This window comes from Lucilia sericata, unplaced genomic scaffold (assembly GCF_015586225.1).
Source record: "Lucilia sericata isolate MDLA Ls3-8-SP2 unplaced genomic scaffold, ASM1558622v1 Contig002126F_arrow, whole genome shotgun sequence".
NCBI lineage: Eukaryota > Metazoa > Arthropoda > Insecta > Diptera > Calliphoridae > Lucilia > Lucilia sericata.
Genome location: NW_023995972.1, coordinates 17,590 through 40,715, shown reverse-complemented (window position 1 = coordinate 40,715; position 23,126 = coordinate 17,590). Strand labels below are relative to the sequence as shown.

Below are 23,126 nucleotides of genomic sequence, written 5' to 3'. Positions count from 1 at the left end.
ACATTAAAAATTTTCGTTTAAATTCATTTTATTTTTAATTTAAGTATAAAATATAAAAATATTTTTAAAGTTTTCACAGTATATTTAGTTTTATCAATAAATTTTGTCTTTTTCTTTTAAGTATAATTTATATTTTATTGTTTTTTATTTTCATACATTTATATCCTAAAATTGTTAAATTTCTATTATAATAAAAAAAGTTTTTTTTTTTTTTTGAATTCATATTTTTGTAGTTTTTTTTTCACCTAAATACATGTATATAAAAAAAAGGAGTTAAGAAATTGGTGGCATTTGTTTAGTAAGTGTGTAAATAGTTTAACGATAGTCTTTTTATACAGAAACCTATGTAAAGACAAATAAAAAGAAAAATAAAACAAACAATTGAATTGAAAAAGCTCTGCTTACTATCTTCAAATGCTTTTTAAAAGAGCTTACAACTTTAACTAATAAGCTTAACAGCAAATAGCTTTTTGTTCTTTACGTAATCTGATTAAAAGTTAACGAAAGCTTTTAGAAATGGTAATTTATTCCACAAAGCTTTAAAGCTTACAAATGAGCTGCAACATTTTGAATTTTAAAATATAGACTTGTCTATATTTTAGTTTGTATTCTGAACAATATGTATTTTAGCCTATAGTCTGGACTATAGATTAGTCTGTAGTATAACTATAGTTTAGTCTGGACTATAATTTAGTCCATAATCTACACTATTGTTCAGTTTATAATCTAAACTATAGTCTAGTCTGTAGTCTGGATTATAGCTTAGTCTGTAGTATGGACTATAGTTTAGTCTATAGTTTGGAATATAGTTTTTTCTATAGCCAGTATTATATATTATATTATTTTATAGTATGGACTATAGATTATTCTATAGTCTGGACTAAAGATTTTTCTATAGTTGTACCATAGTTTAGTCTATAGTCCGGACTAAAGTTTAGTCTGTAGTCTGGCCTATAGTTTATTCTATAGTCCCGGACTATTGATTAGTCTACAGTCTGGACCATAGTTTAGTCTAAAGTGTGGACTATAGCCTATTCTACGGTCTGGACTGTAGTTTAGTCTATAGTCTGAAGTGTTGACTAAAACATAGTCTGAACTTTAGTTCACTCCGGCACTTACAATTTCGACTAGGACTGGACTAGAGTCTAGTCTCTAAGACTACAGTAAAGTCTATAGCTTAGGCTACTGCAGACTATAGTGTGGATTAGAGTTGCCATAGTCTAGTCTATAGTGACTAAAGAGCTTGTTATCAAATTAGGACTATAGAGTTATGTCCATAGTCTAAGTCTATGAGTGTAGTCTATAGAGTCTAGTCCTATAGTCTATCAATATTCTAGGACTTAGTCTCGTCTAGTCATAGTCTATCATAGTCTAGTCCATAGTCTATAGAGTCTAGTCTATAGTCTAGTCTATAGTCTAGTCTATATTAGTCTAGTAGTCTAGTCAGTCAGTATAGTCTAGTCTATAGTCTAGTCTATAGTAGCTAGTTGTCTATAGTCAGTCTATAGTCTAGTCTATAGTCTAGTCTATCGTCTAGTCTATAGTCTAGTCTATAGTCTAGTCTATAGTCTAGTCTATAGTCTAGTCTATAGTCTAGTCTATAGTCTAGTCTATAGTCTAGTCTATAGTCTAGTCTATAGTCTAGTCTATAGTCTAGTCTATAGTCTAGTCTATAGTCTAGTCTATAGTCTAGTCTATAGTCTAGTCTATAGTCTAGTCTATAGTCTAGTCTATAGTCTAGTCTATAGTCTAGTCTATAGTCTAGTCTATAGTCTAGTCTATAGTCTAGTCTATAGTCTAGTCTATAATCTAGTCTATAGTCTAGTCTATAGTCTAGTCTATAGTCTAGTCTATAGTCTAGTCTATAGTCTAGTCTATAGTCTAGTCTATGGTCTAGTCTATAGTCTAGTCTATAGTCTAGTCTATAGTCTAGTCTATAGTCTAGTCTATAGTCTAGTCTATAGTCTAGTCTTTAGTCTAGTCTATAGTCTAGTCTATAGTCTAGTCTATAGTCTAGTCTATAGTCTAGTCTATAGTCTAGTCTATAGTCTAGTCTATAGTCTAGTCTATAGTCTAGTCTATAGTCTAGTCTATAGTCTAGTTTATAGTCTAGTCTATAGTCTAGTCTATAGCCTAGTCTATAGTCTAATCTATAGTCTCGTCTATAGTCTAGTCTATTGTCTAGTCTATAGTCTAGTCTATAGTCTAGTCTATAGTCTAGTCTATTGTCTAGTCCATAGTCTAGTCTATAGCCTAGTCTATAGCCTAGTCTATAGCCTAGTCTATAGTCTAGTCTATAGTCTAGTCTATAGTCTAGTCTATAGTCTAGTCTATAGTCTAGTCTATAGTCTAGTCTATAGTCTAGTGTATAGTCTGAAGTGTTGACTAGAACATAGTCTGAACTTTAGTTTAATCGGCATTCTGGACTATAGTAGCCTAGACTGGACTAGTGTCTAGTCTATAGGACTACAGTAGAGTCTATAGCTTAGGCTACTGTCAAGACTATAGTGTGGATTAGAGTTTGTCCATAGTCTAGTCTATAGTCTAGTCTATAGTTTAGTCTATAGTTTAGTCTATTGTCTAGTCTATAGTCTAGTCTATAGTCTAGTCTATAGTCTACCTTATAGTCTAGTTTATAGTCTAGTCTATAGTCTAGTCTATAGCCTAGTCTATAGTCTAATCTATAGTCTCGTCTATAGTTTAGTCTATTGTCTAGTCTATAGTCTAGTCTATAGTCTAGCTTATAGTCTAGTTTATAGTCTAGTCTAGTCTATAGCCTAGTCTATAGTCTAATCTATAGTCTCGTCTATAGTCTAGTCTATTGTCTAGTCTATAGTCTAGTCTATAGTTTAGTCTATATTCTAGTATATAGTCTAGTCTATAGTCTAGTCTATAGTCTAGTCTATAGTCTAGTCTATAGTCTAGTCTATAGTCTAGTCTATAGTCTAGTCTATAATCTAGACTACAGTCAAATGTATAATCTAGACTTCATTCAAATGTATATTCTCTTTTAGGTTAAAGTTCATATTTAGCTGAAAGGGATGATCAAAATTCTAAAGCTTTTTGAATATAAAAAGCTTTTTATATTTCGTAATTAAGCGATTAGATTAGAACTATGTATATATTCAGTAGAGATCATTTCATAAAAAACTGTCAGTTTACGTTATAAAAAGTTAAAGCTTTCTCAGTGTGTATTTAAGCTTTTTAGTTCAAAATCAGGTTTCGCTTTTGAAATTATCGAATGTTAGGGAAAAAAGCTTTTAACGAAAAGGTTTGCTTTTATAAAAATTAAAACAAAGCCATGACAAATTATCGTTTTACAACTTTAAACAAAGTTTTACCGAGATCGATTTAGAACTTAAGTTTAATTGGAGAAAAAATCTGTAGCAAAACTTTGATTTCACAAATTTACCACAACTGGGTAAATTAACTTTTAATAAAAAGTTAATTAAAATTTTAACGAAATTATTGAATGCTTTGATTAAAGATTTAAGCTTAATATATGAGAAAAGCTCCTTAGAAGTTTTTCTTTCTACCAATCACCTGGTTCTATACCGAAATCATTGGAAATTGTTGTTATTATTATTTAAAAAAAGCTTTACAGAGATCTTTTTTACAACTTATTACTAGGAAAAAAAAGCTTTTTAGTTAAGCGAAGCTTTGAATTAGAATCGTATTTGTGTTTTTTAGAAACTTTGGAAAGAACTTAAGGACTCTCTAAAGCATTTCTCATGTAAATTTGAATAAATTTGCAAAAATTTTGATTAAAAATAAATGATTTATATATCAGTTGTAACACTCTTCCACCTTAATAGCTTTATCTGTTCCTAATTATTTAAAACTGAACATAAATTTCATATTTCACCTAACAAAAAAAAAATCCTATACTGTTCCCTTGAACCATTTTTATATACGAAAAACTAAAATCTCCTCCAAACTTTCATCAAAATTTTTAAACCCACTATCATCGCACAATTCAAAATAATTTACCACTAATAACACTTAAAACTGATGCCCCCAATTTCCAACTAAATCACATTAGTCATCATTTGAGCGTATTATAAATATTGTCAAGACCACCTGAATCAGACTGGCTGCCGCTTAAGGCCCTAGCACCTATAGTGCCATTAGCACCCACATCGACGGTAGTGACATGGGACCGCGCATCATTACGCGCTTTATGGTTTTTACTGTTGTTGTTGTTGCTGTTCGTTATTGACTTGCTGTGGTTGACCTTATCGGCAGCATAATTTTCTCCTAAAGGTTCATCGCCCAGATAAACAGTGTGATAGGACACTGGACTGGCCGAGCAATTAATTTGTACACGACTTATAGCACTACCAAGATTGTGGGCCGACGCTGAGGTTGCCGCTGTTGTTGCTTGCTGGGGGGTATAGGTGAGTGAGGCATAGTCCCCATAATCATCTGAGATCTGTGTGGAATGTGTAGCTGCCGAAAATGTATCACGTGTTTGAGAAGAAGGTATACCACCCATGGCACTAGCTTCATGGCATATTTCCGCATATATATTCTCCTTGGTATAGTCTAATAAATGTAAAGCTTGTCGTATAGTACCCGCGGGCACATCGGGAGGACTGCCCTCATCACTGGATAGTATCAAAGAGTCTCGTACACTGGAATAGGGTAAATCATCTTCTATAAGACTTGAGGGTGTTAGAGGTGACATTAAAGAAGTATTTTGTGATTGTGAGTGATGGCCCAAGAGGGAGAGGCCACCAGCAGCTCTACGACCGGTAACCGGTTCTCCTATATTGAATTCTAGTCTTTTATCAAAAGATCTATTGTTGCTATTGCTGTGATTTTGATTTGTTTGATTTTTCAGTTGGGCTAGAGATCTCTTATTTTCTCCGATTTGCATTTTCTGCGGTAGAGAAAAGTTGAGCAGTTGATGTAAACTCGAAGAGGATTTACTATATTGCTTAGTTTTCACATGAAACTCATTGTAAAGTTTTTCGGTTATAAACGAGGTTTGTAGAGGTTCACGATTCTCCACGTCTTCTATATCGGTGCCAGCTTCTGAAATAGTATCTGTGGTGTGATGTGAAGCCAATAAATCGGGTTTACGCAGTTGCCGGCCTATAACATCGATATCTTGTAAAGACATGGATTTTTGCAAAATATTGGGTTCGGTAGCCATGATTTCATTCGAGGCGAACTTATTAAACTTTTCATTAATGGTGGCCAAGGTAGTGGTCTCGGTATCGGAACAGCCTATATCCGAATTACCGCCACTTAGTTCCGAAGCACATTCTGAATGTTCGTGCTGTGTATGGGTTTTATCACCAAATCTTTCTTGCAGTAGTTTAGACATATCCGAGTAACGTTCCATGCTCATTTTCTTGGCCTGTACATCTAAATCCAAAGAAGTCAAAGATTTCACCGAATTCTTATCCTGTTTCTTAAACCATTTCTTTTTGGTCGATTGGAAAACCTTCATTTTCTCTGATATTCTATTGGCCTGCTGATCAAAGGCCTGCTCTTTATTCTCTAGATTTTGTAAGTCCGTTTTACTCAAGAATATTATAGAATCCTCTTTTTCATGAGCTGATATCGTTGTCTTTTCTCTTCTCAGCAATTTGGGCAGATGCAAGGGCTTAAGTATTTTTAAACCCTCTACTCGTGATTTAGATATGGATCTTTCAGATCTTTGTAAAATTTCTACTTCTACCATTTTTAAAAACTGATCACAGTTAAATTGACAAAATTTCAAAATGTTCTGTACATTGGGATTGGCCAACATGCGTTGTTCATTCTCAAAGCCTAAAGTATTTTTGACCAATTGCATTTCTTTGGTTAAATGTAATTTACGCAAGTGCAAAGGACTTTGCATATCGACATCTTCTATGGGACAGGCTATAATCACATTTTCAGTGGTAATTCTATTGATGCAAATATTTTCGGGTATTGCATTGGCACAGCCTGTGGGACCCGAAATGTACTTAAGGGTCATGGGTAATTCTTTGAGTGGGGTTATCAAGGCCGTTATTCTATGCACACAATCGGGATTGATTTTCTTCTGACCCGCCTCACTAGACATATCCAAACGTTTTTGCAGTATTTGTGGTATGCCCGGCTCAATTTCATAGAATTTACCTTTGGTAGCCAGTGAGACATAAAGAGTTTGTCTTTGTTCATTTAATAGTTGGGCATAACGACTTCTTTCCTTTTCTCGACCATGACTGGAGTTGGGTTTTGAATTACCCAGTCCACCACATGATATGGTAGAGCCTATAGCTGTATGTTCCTGCTTGCCATCTTCATAAACGGCCAACAATTTAAAGACTTGCCCTCCCCGGGCTGTGGTCTTTACATATTGAGGTCGATTGTTGGCATTATTCGAGTTTGAGGAATATATATTTAGACAACCTTCTGTGGGGGAATTGGCATTACTGCCATTTGCTTGAGATTCCATAAAAGCTGGCATATTTTCCACTGAGACAAATTTACAAACACGCTCTCGCACCAACTGCACCAGCGAAGTGTATAGAGTAGCTGTGGGCAGACCCTTGTCGTTGAGTAAAGAGAAATAGCCTGTAAGAAGAGTAAGAGAAGAGAGAGGAATTAGTAAAATGCTATGAGAAAATATATAATAGTTAACTTTTCTTATTCTTTAAAAATTGTCAGTGACCATAACCCAGATCTATTATAGAGACTGTAATATAGTTTAGTCTATAATCTGCACTATAGACTAGACTATAAACTAGACTATAGTTTAGACTATAGACTAGACTATAGACTAGACTATAGACTAGACTATAGACTAGACTATAGACTAGACTATAGACTAGACTATAAACTAGACTATAGACTAGACTATAGACTAGACTATAGACTAGACTATAGACTAGACTATAGACTAGACTATAGACTAGACTATAGACTAGACTATAGACTGGACTATAGACTAGACTATAGACTAGACTATAGACTAGACTATAGACTAGACTATAGACTAGACTATAGACTAGACTATAGACTAGACTATAGACTAGACTATAGACTAGACTATAGACTAGACTATAGACTAGACTATAGACTAGACTATAGACTAGACTATAGACTAGACTATAGACTAGACTATAGACTAGACTATAGACTAGACTATAGACTAGACTATAGACTAGACTATAGACTAGACTATAGACTAGACTATAGACTAGACTATAGACTAGACTATAGACTAGACTATAGACTAGACTATAGACTAGACTATAGACTAGACTATAGACTAGACTATAGACTAGACTATAGACTAGACTATAGACTAGACTATAGACTAGACTATAGACTAGACTATAGACTAGACTATAGACTAGACTATAGACTAGACTATAGACTAGACTATAGACTAGACTATAGACTAGACTATAGACTAGACTATAGACTAGACTATAGACTAGACTATAGACTAGACTATAGACTAGACTATAGACTAGACTATAGACTAGACTATAGACTAGACTATAGACTAGACTATAGACTAGACTAGACTATAGACTAGGCTATAGACTAGACTATAGACTAGACTATAGACTAGACTATAGACTAGACTATAGACTAGACTATAGACTAGACTATAGACTAGACTATAGACTAGACTATAGACTAGACTAGACTATAGACTAGACTATAGACTAGACTATAGACTAGACTAGACTATAGACTAGACTATAGACTAGACTATAGACTAGACTATAGACTAGACTATAGACTAGACTATAGACTAGACTATAGACTATAGACTAGCCTATGGACTAGATTATAGACTAGATTATAGACTAGACTATAGACTAGACTATGGACTAGATTGTAGACTAGATTATAGACTAGACTATAGACTAGCCTATGGACTAGATTATAGACTAGATTATAGACTAGACTATAGACTAGCCTATGGACTAGATTATAGACTAGACTATAGACTAGACTAAAGGCTTGATTAGTGACTAGACTATAGAATAAAATTGTTGTCAAGTTTAAAATGTAGCATATATAGTTTAGTATATAATCTGGTCCGTAGTCTAGTCTAACCTCATTTAATATGGCCTAAAATCATGTTTAAGTTTTCATTTTTACTCTTATTTAAGATTTAGAAACCGCTTTGAACCATAAACAAACTGTTTTTGCTAGAAATAGTATTTAAAGTTCATCTTCCCTGTACAAATTTCAAACAAAATTAATGACAATTTGAAAATTGTTTACATTAAACTAAATAAATTACTTCAGTCATTGTTAACTACAATTGTTACTAAGCCATTATTTGTAGTTTTTTTTTTTCTCTGTTAGTAATACTGCTAACAACAATTGTTAATAAACCAACTATAGACATTAAGTAATTTGCAATTAGCACGTAAAATTGTAAATGTTTAATGAGACACAAATACAAAATCTACATACATAAATGTAATATCATCTGGAAATTACTGCTCGTAACATAATCATCATCATAATGATGTTCCATTGTTATGAACAGAATTTGTTTACTTTATGCAAACCAGTCAGAAGTAAAAACTTTCATATGGTAATTTTGATTATTTAGGCCAGTATAAATTGGCTGAGAAATCAGCCAAGCTTTACGCTTAACAAAAATATTATATAGAAAATGTTTGATAATGTTCAGAACATGTGGAATATTAAATCATGATCAGTTCTTTTTCTTCGGTTAATTTTTTTTATTCTTCAAATCTATTGTAAATGATTTGTAATTATCCTTAAATAATACTAATGAATTGCTTTAAGTCTTTACTAGTCAGTGAAACATTTCACTAACTAATGCGCTAGTACACATATACTTAGAAAGAGTGTCAGGAAAGGACCATACATATACAAACATATAAACAGTATATGTATGTGTAAATTTCCTTATTTCGTAAAAGGACAATATAAAATATTGCATTTCTGTGTAGTCACTTGAGCGAAAATTTGTTGCTAGAGTATGAGTGGGCGTGTGTAGTAATGTTAGTAGAAGTAAATAGTTGCTGTAGTAGTGGTAGTTTATCAATAATCCTATTTTATACTAAAAGCTTCATTTTAATTTCGTTTGACACTTTTAAGCTTTTGCTTGAAGCAAAGAAATTAATGTTAAATGAATGGTAATGTCACTCTACTACTACATGCCCATAATCATCAGTAAACAAGAGAGGAGATAGAACAAAATAAAGAAAAAAGGACAATGGCAATATTAGCGATAATAACAAAAAAAATAAAAAGATTTCTAAAGGAAAAACCCGCAAAACTTGAACCCAAATAAAAATAAAGGGAAATGGAGACTAGGAACTCTAGTAAATAATAAAAATGAATCAATTAAATCCATATATAGAATGAACATCATGGTAAAAACCAACCAAGCAAACAACTATCCTTGTTGTTGTTATTGTTTGCAACAAATTCTCAATGAGGACATATTAAGCATCAAAAAATGCCAGCAGGATTAAAAAAATAAAAATACGTTAAAAAAGGATTAATTTGTTAAAGGCAGGTGTCTCTGAGAAGGAAATAAAAATGGCGGCTGAAAAGATAGGGGTTTGTTGAAGGTACTTAAAGGACTTCGACGAGAAATAGAAAGAGGTAAAAGTTACTTTTGTTTAAAATTAAAATGACCACGCTTGTTAGACGATAACATTTAATGAACGACTCTAAATGACAAAAAGTATATAAAAGTAATGCAGCAGCCAGTCGAGTGCAAAAAATTGTGCAAAATATTTGAAAATATACAAAAGAAAAAAAGCAAAATGCTATAAAAATAGACAAAAAGGACCAAAATAAAACTCTACTTTAATAAAAACAAAAAATAGTTCAATTCAATTTTTTCAACAAATTGATCACAATTTTAAGCAGTCTAGTCTATAGTCTAGTCTATAGTCTAGTCTATAGTCTAGTCTATAGTCTAGTCTATAGTCTATAGTCTAGTCTATAGTCTAGTCTATAGTCTAGTCTATAGTCTAGTCTATAGTCTAGTCTATAGTCTAGTCTATAGTCTAGTCTATAGTCTAGTCTATAGTCTAGTCTATAGTCTAGTCTATAGTCTAGTCTATAGTCTAGTCTAGTCTAGTCTATAGTCTAGTCTATAGTCTAGTCTATAGTCTAGTCTATAGTCTAGTCTATAGTCTAGTCTATAGTCTAGTCTATAGTCTAGTCTATAGTCTATAGTCTAGTCTATAGTCTAGTCTATAGTCTAGTCTATAGTCTAGTCTATAGTCTAGTCTATAGTCTAGTCTATAGTCTAGTCTATAGTCTAGTCTATAGTCTAGTCTATAGTCTAGTCTATAGTCTAGTCTATAGTCTAGTCTATAGTCTAGTCTATAGTCTAGTCTATAGTCTAGTCTATAGTCTAGTCTATAGTCTAGTCTATAGTCTAGTCTATAGTCTAGTCTATAGTCTAGTCTATAGTCTAGTCTATAGTCTAGTCTATAGTCTAGTCTATAGTCTAGTCTATAGTCTAGTCTATAGTCTAGTCTATAGTCTAGTCTATAGTCTAGTCTATAGTCTAGTCTATAGTCTAGTCTATAGTCTAGTCTAGTCTAGTCTAGTCTAGTCTATAGTCTAGTCTATAGTCTAGTCTATAGTCTAGTCTATAGTCTAGTCTATAGTCTAGTCTATAGTCTAGTCTATAGTCTAGTCTATAGTCTAGTCTATAGTCTAGTCTATAGTCTAGTCTATAGTCTAGTCTATAGTCTAGTCTATAGTCTAGTCTATAGTCTAGTCTATAGTCTAGTCTATAGTCTATAGTCTAGTCTATAGTCTAGTCTATAGTCTAGTCTATAGTCTAGTCTATAGTCTAGTCTATAGTCTAGTCTATAGTCTAGTCTATAGTCTAGTCTATAGTCTAGTCTATAGTCTAGTCTATAGTCTAGTCTTAGTCTATCTATGTCTAGTCTATAGTCTAGTCTATAGTCTAGTCTATAGTCTAGTCTATAGTCTAGTCTATAGTCTAGTCTATAGTCTAGTCTATAGTCTAGTCTATAGTCTAGTCTATAGTCTAGTCTATAGTCTAGTCTATAGTCTAGTCTATAGTCTAGTCTATAGTCTAGTCTATAGTCTAGTCTATAGTCTAGTCTATAGTCTAGTCTATAGTCTAGTCTATAGTCTAGTCTATAGTCTAGTCTATAGTCTAGTCTATAGTCTAGTCTATAGTCTAGACTATAGTCTAGTCTATAGTCTAGTCTATAGTCTAGTCTATAGTCTAGTCTATAGTCTAGTCTATAGTCTTAGTCTATAGTCTAGTCTATAGTCTAGTCTATAGTCTAGTCTATAGTCTAGTCTATAGTCTAGTCTATAGTCTAGTCTATAGTCTAGTCTATAGTCTAGTCTATAGTCTAGTCTATAGTCTAGTCTATAGTCTAGTCTATAGTCTAGTCTATAGTCTAGTCTATAGTCTAGTCTATAGTCTAGTCTATAGTCTAGTCTATAGTCTGGTCTATAGTCTAGTCTATAGTTTAGTTTATAGTATAGTATATAGTCTAGTCTGGCCTATAGCCTAGTCTATAATCTAGTCTATAGTCTAATCTATAGTCTAATTTATAGTGTAATATATAGTGTAATCAATAGTCTAGTCTATAGTCTAGTCTATAATCTAGTCTATGGTCTAGTCTATATTCTAATCTATAGTCCAATCTATAGTGTAATCTATGGTGTAATCTATGGTGTAATCTATAGTCTAGTCTATAGTCTAGTCTATAGTCTAGTTTATAGTCTAGTCTATAGTCTAGTCTATAGTCTAGTCTAAAGTCTAGTTTATAGTCTAGTCTATAGTCTAGTTTATAGTCTAGTCTATAGTCTAGTCTATAGTATAGTTTTGACTTTATCCTCCCCATTTTAAGTACAAATTCTAAAATGTGATAGTTTCATTTTAAGATATTTTAATTCTTTATATTAAACGAAGCAACAAACTTTACCGCTCCAGTTGTGTCATCCTCATCAGCATCATCATCATAAGATGACAATATTTTTAATGTAATCCCTTCCTACAGTTGTTGCTTTTTTCTTACTTAATCCTTGTATTTAATTTTATCTCTCCTTTCGTGTATGTGTATATGCATTTATTTATTTTTTAATATATATAAGTTGTTGTTGTTGTTGCTAGTTTTTATATAAATACTCGTATGTACTTAGTATATGTAAATATCACACACTAACCTCCCTACCAAGCATATGATGGATGTCTGAGTTACATTGAAATAGTAGAGTGTTTGTGTGTGTATATGTGGAAAAAGAAATGCATTCACATATGCGTAACATGATTGCATACTTCTAGGAGGTTGCAAAATGCAGAAAAGAAAAGGAAACGGAAATATTATTTTAAGCAAGTTGTATAAATAAAATATACAAAATTAAAATACAAAAAAATAGAAGTAGAATTTAAACTTAAATCAAGACTAATGCTGATGCTGAAGTTGAAGTGTTTTTCTGTCAGTTTGTCTGTCCTTCTGTCTGTTGTTTGTTTGTGTCTGGGTGTGTGTGTGTGTATATATTACAGGGATTAAAGCTTAAACATATCAAAATTAACTTTTAAGTAGAATACTAATGATTGTTATAAATATACAATTTAAAATATTAAAAACTTTAAGTTGCAAGCAAATAAATAAGAGAATTAAAAAACCAAAAAGATTAAAACACTTGAAATACTAGTTTAAAAACTTAGAAATTAAATTGTCTTTTTTACTTATTAAATTAAAGTAATAAAATATTTAATGAAATTTTTAGGGAATTAAAAAGATAAGAGTAAAAATTTCATTTCATAAAGGAATTTGGTTTATTTATACAGTTTTAAATAAAAAAATATTAACTTATTGTAGATTAAAAATTTTTATTAATTAAAGATTTTTGTTAAATGTTTTTCGGTTTATTTTATACAAATATTTAATCATATTTTGTGTTATAAAAATATTTATGAAAAAAAAAAATTTACTGTTTTATTAATTCCCCTAAATATCTTTAAAAAACTGATGCGCTTTATCGCTTTTCCAGTTTTTTCACAATTTTTTTTTCGCTCGTGTTTTACTGCAGGGTTTTCCACTATTTATTTAAGATTTTTTTATTTCATCTACCCCAAAATTTATTTGCGAAATTTTTACTAAAATACAAATATGCATTAAATATATTGTAAAATATGAACATTTTACAAACAATAAATAAATAAATAATATACAATGTAAAACATGCTTCTAAATAATAAAAAAGAGATGAAAACAACAAAAACTCAACTAAATAAATAAAAATTTGTTTATACAACGAAAAATGTTCCCACAAAAAAAATAAGGACTAAACAGATTGTAACAAAATTTAAATAAATAAAACAGCGACATTTTAATAAACTCTAATTGAAATCGCAAAGTAAATAACGCAAAAAATGTTAAAGGGATAAATCAAAATGGAAAAAGGGTCGGATATACAGTGAGGAACAAAATTGAAAAAAAAATTGCCTAAAAAAATTTACTATTCAGACTGCATAATAATATAGTCTATAGTATATCGTATAGTCTTCTTTATAGTCAGGCCTATAGTTTAGTCTATAGTTTAGCCTTTAGTCTACTCTAAAGTCTAGCGTCTAGTATAGAGTCTAGTCTAGTCTAAAGTAGTCTATAGCCTAGTCTATAACCAAGTCTATAGTCCAGTCTATAGTCTAGTCTATAGTTTAGTCTGTAGTCTAGTCTATAGTCTAGTCTACAGTCTAGTCTATAGTCTAGACTACAGTCTAGTCTATAGTCTAGGCTACAGACAAGTCTATAGTCAAAACTATAGCCTAGTCTATAACCAAGAATATAGTCCAGTCTATAGTCTAGTCTATAGTTTAGTCTGTAGTCTAGTCTATAGTCTAGTCTACAGTCTAGTCTATAGTCTAGACTACAGTCTAGTCTATAGTCTAGGCTACAGTCAAGTCTATAGTCAAAACTATGGTCTAGCCTATTGTAGAGTCAAGTCTGCAGCCCAGCCCACAGTCTAGCCTTTACTATAGACCTAAAGTCTAGTCTATAATCTAGTCTATAGTCTAGTCTATAGTCTAGTATATAGTCTAGTCTATAGTCTAGTCTATAGTCTAGTCTAGTCTATAGTCTAGTCTAGTCTAGTCTATAGTCTAGTCTAGTCTATAGTCTAGTCTATAGTCTAGTCTAGTCTAGTCTAGTCTAGTCTAGTCTATAGTCTAGTCTATAGTCTAGTCTATAGTCTAGTCTATAGTCTAGTCTAGTCTATAGTCTAGTCTATAGTCTAGTCTAGTCTAGTCTATAGTCTAGTCTATAGTCTAGTCTATAGTCTAGTCTATAGTCTAGTCTATAGTCTAGTCTATAGTCTAGTCTATAGTCTAGTCTATAGTCTAGTCTATAGTCTAGTCTATAGTCTAGTCTATAGTCTAGTCTATAGTCTAGTCTATAGTCTAGTCTATAGTCTAGTCTATAGTCTAGTCTATAGTCTAGTCTATAGTCTAGTCTATAGTCTAGTCTATAGTCAAGTCTATAGTCTAGTCTATAGTCTAGTCTATAGTCTAGTCTATAGTCTAGTCTATAGTCTAGTCTATAGTCTAGTCTATAGTCTAGTCTATAGTCTAGTCTATAGTCTAGTCTATAGTCTAGTCTATAGTCTAGTCTATAGTCTAGTCTATAGTCTCGTCTATAATCTAGTCTATAGTCTAGTCTAGTCTATAGTCTAGTCTAGTCTAGTCTAGTCTAGTCTAGTCTAGTCTAGTCTATAGTCTAGTCTATAGTCTAGTCTATATTCTAGTCTATAGTTCAGTCTATAGTCTAGTTTATAGTCCAGTCTATAGTCTAGTCTATAGTCTAGTGTACAGTATGGTCTATAGTCTAGTCTATAGACTAGTCTATAGTCAAGTCTATAGTCTAGCCTGCAGTCTAGTCTGTAGACTAGTCTATAGTCTATAATCTAGTCTCCAGTCTAGTCTCTAGACTAGTCTATAGTCTAGTCTATAGTCTAGTCTATAGTCTAGTCTATAGTCTAGTCTATAGTCTAGTCTATAGTCTAGTCTAAAGTCTAGTCTATAGTCTAGTCTATAGTCTAGTCTATAGTCTAGTCTATAGTCTAGTCTATAGTCTAGTCTATAGTCTAGTCTATAGTCTAGTCTATAGTCTAGTCTATAGTCTAGTCTATAGTCTAGTCTATAGTCTAGTCTATAGTCTAGTCTATAGTCTAGTCTATAGTCTAGTCTAGTCTATAGTCTAGTCTATAGTCTAGTCTATAGTCTAGTCTATAGTCTAGTCTATAGTCTAGTCTATAGTCTAGTCTATAGTCTAGTCTATAGTCTAGTCTATAGTCTAGTCTATAGTCTAGTCTATAGTCTAGTCTATAGTCTAGTCTAGTATAGTCTAGTCTATAGTCTAGTCTATAGTCTAGTCTATAGTCTAGTCTATAGTCTAGTCTAGTAGTCTATAGTCTAGTCTATAGTCTAGTCTATAGTCTAGTCTATAGTCTAGTCTATAGTCTAGTCTATAGTCTAGTCTATAGTCTAGTCTATAGTCTAGTCTATAGTCTAGTCTATAGTCTAGTCTATAGTCTAGTCTATAGTCTAGTCTATAGTCTAGTCTATAGTCTAGTCTATAGTCTAGTCTATAGTCTAGTCTATAGTCTAGTCTATAGTCTAGTCTTATAGTCCAGTCGATAGTCTAGTCTATCTAGTCTAGTCAACATTCTAGTCTATAGTATAGTCTAGTCTACTTTATAGTCTAGTCTATAGTCTAGTCTTTAGTCTAGTCTATAGTCTAGTATATAGTCTAGTTTATAGTCTAGTCTATAGTCTAGTCTATAGTCTAGTCTATAGTCTAGTCTATAGTCTAGTCTATAGTCTAGTCTATAGTCTAGTCCATAGTCTAGTCTATAGTCTAGTCTATGGTCTAGTCTATAGTCTAGTCTATAGTCTAGTCTATAGTCTAGTCTATAGTCTAGTCTATAGTCTAGTCTATAGTCTAGTCTATAGTCTAGTCTATAGTCTAGTCTATAGTCTAGTCTATAGTCTAGTCTATAGTCTAGTCTATAGTCTAGTCTATAGTCTAGTCTATAGTCTAGTCTATAGTCTAGTCTATAGTCTAGTCTATAGTCTAGTCTATAGTCTAGTCTATAGTTTAGTCTATAGTCTAATCTATAGTCTAGTCTATAGTCTAGTCTATAGTCTAGTCTATAGTCTAGTCTATAGTCTAGTCTATAGTCTAGTCTATAGTCTAGTCTATAGTCTAGTCTATAGTCTAGTCTATAGTCTAGTCTATAGTCTAGTCTATAGTCTAGTCTATAGTCTAGTCTATAGTCTAGTCTATAGTCTAGTCTATAGTCTAGTCTATAGTCTAGTCTATAGTCTAGTCTATAGTCTAGTCTATAGTCTAGTCTATAGTCTAGTCTATAGTCTAGTCTATAGTCTAGTCTATAGTCTAGTCTATAGTCTAGTCTATAGTCTAGTCTATAGTCTAGTCTAGTCTATAGTCTAGTCTATAGTCTAGTCTATAGTCTAGTCTATAGTCTAGTCTATAGTCTAATCTACAGTCTAGCCTACAGTCGAGTCTGTAGTCTAGTCTATAGTTTAGTTTTGCCCACAGTTTTTTATTTTGCTAAGAGGTGAATTTTTCCCTAAATATCTGTTTTTTTTTCATTTAAGAAATTCTATCAATGAATTTTGTTTAAATTGAATTATTTAAACACCTTTTAGTTTTGTAAATTATTCTTTATTTTATTTAAAAATGTGCTTTTAAATGTTTCATATTTATATCTCATCATAAATCATGAAAAATTTTTGTATTTGTTTAATTTTAAAATACATATATTTTTGTTTTAATTTAACTTGTCTTCATTTTATTGTGTCAGATTTGGTAAATGCATAATTTATTACTTTAAACAAATACTTACATACACACATATGTACATATACATATGTATATATGTAAATGAGAAATGTAAATATATGCGGAAATTGAAATACATGTGATTGTATTTGTGAAGGACTAAACCCAACCAACAAAAATTCCTAGATTCGTTAAAACTGAGCAAAGAAATTTTGACTATTTACATATATTTCAGAACCCTATAAAATTAGATTAAATTTTGTTGGGTATAAATTTTCTCTTTTAAAATACTAACACATTTAGTCATATGTGTGTATGTTTGTTTGTATCATGGTGACAAATGTCAAAATGTCAGTTGAACATAAAATATTAAATTAATTAAAATAATTTTTTTTTTGTAAATGTGTGTTTCATGAGCCTGTAGTGGTATAAGTGGTGACAAAATGATATAAACCAAAAGTCTATATAAACTACTCATAAAACTAAACCAGCAGTTTTGACCATAGACAATGTCCTTTCATTGAAATAACATCATTTTTAAAATAGTACTTGACTATAATCTCACAACTCATTACCAGTTAGATTACAAGCTATATATTAAGTAAATTTTCTTTGAACACTAGTTCGGTACTTATATTAAGAACTGCGGAAATTATTTTTGGGCTATTTATAAGTAAAACTATGATTTTAAATAAAGTAATCTAGAACAGACTATGGTTTATAGAACAGACTATAGTGTACACTATAGAATAGACTGTAATCTGGACCATAGAATAGACAATAACCTGGCCTATAGAACACTCTATAGTCTGGACTATAGAATAGACTATACTCTGGCCTATAGAATTGATTATAGTGTGGACTATAGAATAGACTATAATGTGGACTATAGAATAGATTATAATCTGGATTATAGAATAGACTATAGTATGGACTATAGAATAGACTATAGTCTAGACTATAGAATAGACTATAGTCTGGACTATAGAATAGACTATAGTCTGGACTATAGAATAGACTATAGTCTGTACTATAAAATAGACTGTAGTTTGGATATAGAAGAGACTTTAATATGGACTATAGAATAGACTATAGTCGGGACTATGGAATAGAATATAGCCTGGAGTATCAGATTATAGTCTGGACTATAAAATAGATTATAGTCCGGACTACAGATTAGACTAAAGTCTGCACTATTGAATAGACTATGGACTATAGAATAGACTAGTCTGGACTATTGAATATACTATGGACTATAGAATAGACTATAATCTGGACTATAGAATAAACATTAGAATATACTATAGTCTAGACTATAGAATAGACTATGGTCTCGGCTGTGGAATAGACTATATCCTGGAGTATAGAATAAACTATAGTCTGGACTATAGAATAGATTATAGACTGGACTATATAATAGATTATAGTCCAGACTATAGAATAGATTATAGTCCAGACTATAGTCTGGACTTTTGAATAAACTATGGATTTTGGAATAGACTATAGTCTAGACTATATAATAGACTATTTTCTAGACTATAGAATATACTATAGTCTGGATTATAGAATATACTATCGTCTGGACTATAGAATAGAATAAATTATAGTCTGGACTATAGAATACACTATAGTCTGGACTATTGAATGGACTATAGTCTGGATTATAGAATAGACCATAGAACAGACTATAGTATGGACTATAGAATAGACTATAGTCTGGACTATAGAATAGACTATAGAACAGACTATAGTCTGGACTATAGAATAGACTATAGAACAGACTATAGTCTGGACTATAGAATAGACTATAATCTGGACTATAGAATAGATTATAATTTGGACTATAGAAGAGATTATAGTATGGACTATAGAATAGACTATAGTATGGACTATAGAATAAACTATAGTCTGGACTATAGTGTAGACTAGAGTCTGGACTATAGTGTAGACTAGAGTCTGGACTATACAAAAAACTATAGTCAGGATTATAGTCTGGTCTATAGTCTGGTCTATAGTCTGGTCTATAGTCTGGACAGAAGTCTGGACTATGGTCCAGACTATAGAATATACTATGGACTGGACTATAGAACAGACAATAATGTGGACTATAGAATAGTCTATAGTGTAGACTATAGAATTGTCCATAGTCTGGACTAATTTAAGGACAGTAGTCTTTACTATAGTCTGGACTATAGTCTAGTCTATAGAATATACTATAGAGTGGTCTATAGAATAGACTGTAGTCTGGACAATATGCTGGGCTATAGAACAGTCTATAGTCTGGACTAATTTAAGGCTAATATTTGACTAATATTTATTAAATTTATAAAAAATGCAGATAGATGTTATTGCAACTATGGCGATAAAATCACTTAGTAGCAAATGTTTTCATTACTTAAGTAAAAGAACACATAAACAAAAATATCTTTGTTTTTCTTTTTACCTCAACTTTAATTTGTTCTTTTAAAAATAATTATGTTTTTTTTCTTTCTCTCTCTCTTAAGCTTATGGCATTATCCTTTTTTATCCTTTAGTTATAATAAATCCTCTTATATGTATTTTACTCATTTGGTCTTTTCTGTTTTTCTGCGTTTCCCCTCAACTTATTTTAAAGTCCCTTTTATTTTTTGTTGTTTGCATTTATTTTTAGCTTTTGTTGTTTTCTTAATTTAATGACTTAAATGCACGCACTTGTATTTTTATCCTTTTTTATGTATATGTATTTTTTTTCTCTTACACTTCTGTCTTTCCTTGCCGGTTTGTATAATTTGTACCTGATGTTTTTAAGTGAAATCTTTTTGAAGAGTAATTTTTTTCCATTTCTACGCTTGTTTTTTCTTATATTTAAAATTATATTTTTTTTTTTCTCACTGTTGATGGTATGTCATTAAAAGAATGGCTTTTAATGCAACCAACCATCATTTACTACTTAAGTTTACACACAAACATATGTGTGTGTGAAGTCTCTGTTATCTCTGTATGTGTGTAAAAGAGTTTGGCTTGTTATATCTTTAAACCATTTTACGTCACTATTTAATAGTTAATAGTAATTTGTACCTGATGTTTTTAAGTGAAATCTTTTTGAAGAGTAATTTTTTTCCATTTCTACGCTTGTTTTTTCTTATATTTAAAATTATATTTTTTTTTTTCTCACTGTTGATGGTATGTCATTAAAAGAATGGCTTTTAATGCAACCAACCATCATTTACTACTTAAGTTTACACACAAACATATGTGTGTGTGAAGTCTCTGTTATCTCTGTATGTGTGTAAAAGAGTTTGGCTTGTTATATCTTTAAACCATTTTACGTCACTATTTAATAGTTGATAGTTAAAATTAAAAGTTTTTAAAAATTGCAAAAAAATATTTTTTTTTGCTGTTTTGTAATAAAAACACCAGATAACGAAAAAAGAGCAAAAATTAGTTTATCAAGAACTGAACCAAAAAAAAAAACCGCTTAAATATTAAAATGGTCTTAAAAGAACATTTATATTTAGCAATTTTTTTTTAAATCTCTATTTTATGTACTTTTTAGTATAGACTTTTAGATAAATGGAAGATAAATTTGTTGGAATTACACAAAAGTTAAAACTTTAATACAAATAGACTATAGCCTAAATAGAGCTAGGAACTATAGACTAGACTGGACTATAAAATAGGCTATGTAATAGAATATAGTCTGGACTATAGAATAGACTTTAGTCCGGACTATATAATAGACTATAGACTTGACTATAGAATAGACCAGACTATGGAATAGCCTATAGTCTGAACTATAGAACAGACTATAGACTGGAATAGTCTATATACTGGAATACAGAAAGACTATGTCTAGACTATTCAAAGAGTATAGGTTGGACTATAGAACATACTATAGTCTGAACCATAGAATAGAATATAGCCTGGACTAAAGAATAGACTATAGACCGGACTATTGAATAGTCTGTAGACTGGACAATAGAATAGACTATAGTCTGGACTATAGAATAGACTATAGTCTGGTCTATAGAATAGACTACAGTCTGGACTATAGAATAGACTATAGACTTGACTATTGAGTAGTCTACAGACTGGAGTATAGTCTGGACTATGGAATAGACTATAGTCTGGACCATAGAATTGGCTATAGAATAGAAAATAGACTGGACTATTGAATAGTCTATAGAATGGACAATAGAATAGACTATAGAATATACTATAATCTGGACTATAGAATAGACTATAGTGTGGAGTATAGAATAGACTACTATCTAGACTATAGAATATACTATATTCTGGACTACAGAATAGACTTCTTCTAGACTATAGAATAGACTATAGTCTGGACTATAGAATAGACTATAGTCTGGACTATAGAATAGACTATAGTCTGGACTATAGAATAGACTATAGTCTAGACTATAGAATAGACTATAGTCTAGACTATAGAATAGACTATAGTCTGGACTATAGAATAGATTGTAGTCTGGACTATCTTGACAATAATATGGACTATAGAATAGACTATAGAATATACTATAATCTGGACTATAGAATAGACTATAGTGTGGAGCATAGAATAGACTACTAACTAGACTATAGAATAGACTATATTCTGGACTATAGAATAGACTTCTTCTAGACTATAGAATAGACTATAGTCTGGACTATAGAATAGACTATAGTCTGGACTATAGAATAGACTATAGTCTAGACTATAGAATAGACTATAGTCTGGACTATAGAATAGACTGTAGTCTGGACTATCTTGACAATAATATGGACTATAGAATAGACTATATTCTGGACTATAGAATAGACTACTTCTAGACTATAGTCTGGACTATAGAATAGACTATAGTCTGGACTATAGAATAGACTGTAGTCTGGACTATATAATAGACTATAGTCTGGACTATAGAATAGACTGTAGTCTGGACTATAGAATAGACTATAGTCTGGACTATAGAATAAACTATAGTCTGGCCTATAGAATAAACTATAGTCTGGACTATAGAATAGACTATAATAGTTAGGACTATAGAATAGACTATAATAGTTTTGACTATAGAATAGACTATAATAGTTTGGACTATAGAATAGACTATAATAGTTTGGACTACAGAATAGAGTATAGTCTGGACTATAGAATAGACTAAAGTCTGGACTACACAATGGACTATAGTCTGGACTATAGAATATACTATAGTTTGGAGTATAGAATAGACTATAGTCTGGCCTATAGACTGGAATATTAAATAGTTTACAGAATGGACTATAGAATAGACTATAGTATGTACTATAGAATAGACTACAGTATGGACTATAGAATAAACTATTGTGTAGACTATGGAATCGCCTATAGTCTGGACTATATAATAGACCATAGATTGGACTATTGAATAGTTTATGGTCCAGTCCATAGTCTAGACTATAGAATATACTATAGTCTGAACTATAGAATAGACTACTTTCTAGACTATAGAATAGACTATAGTCTAGACTATAGAATAGACTATAGTCTAGACTATAGAATAGACTATAGTCTGGACTATAAAATATACTATAGTCTGGACGATAGAATATACTATAGACTAGTTTAGATTATTGAATAGTCTACAGGCTGGACAATAGAATATATTATAGTCTGGAATATAGAATAGACTATTGTCTAGACTATAGTATAGACAATAGTCTGGATAAGATATAGTCTAGACTATAGTATAGACTATAGTCTGGACTATAGTCTGGACTATAGAATAGACTATAGACTGGGCTATTGAATAGCCCAGACTATGGACTGTATTCTGTACTATAGAATAGAATATAAACTATAGTCTGGAATAGATATAGTCTAGACTTTAGTATAGACTATAGTCTAGACTATAGTATAGACTATAGTCTAGACTATAGTATAGACTATAGTCTGGACTATAGTCTGGACTATAGTCTGGACTATAGTCTAGGCTATAGTCTGGACTATAGTCTGGACTATAGAATAGACTGTAGACTGGGCTATTGAATAGCCCAGACTATGGACTGTATTCTGTACTATAGAGTCTAGACTATAGAATGGACTATAGTCTGGACTATAGAATATATTATAGTCTGAAATATAGAATAGATTATAGTCAGTAGTATGGATTAGACTATGGTCTTGACTATAGAATAGACTAGAGTCTGGATTATAGAATAGACTATAGTCTACACTGCAGAATAGACTATAGAAAAGACTATAGTATGGACTAGAGAATATATTATAGCCTATACTATAGCCTATACTATAATTTTGACTTTAGCCTGGTCAATAGAATAGATTGCAGTCTGGAAACTTTAATCTTAAACCAATTA

At 31.3% G+C, this 23,126-nt stretch overlaps 1 protein-coding gene across 1 annotated transcript in view; it reads right to left on the bottom strand.

Annotated features, from left to right (window-relative positions):
* Positions 1-2,889: 2,889 nt before the first annotated feature.
* Positions 2,890-23,126, bottom strand: part of LOC119613446 — a 36,310-nt gene continuing 16,073 nt past the window's right edge. The window contains exon 4 of the mRNA XM_037969459.1: positions 2,890-6,552. Coding sequence (XP_037825387.1) covers positions 4,046-6,552 — 2,507 coding nt within the window. The 3' untranslated portion in view covers positions 2,890-4,045. The remainder of the gene's footprint in view (positions 6,553-23,126) is intronic.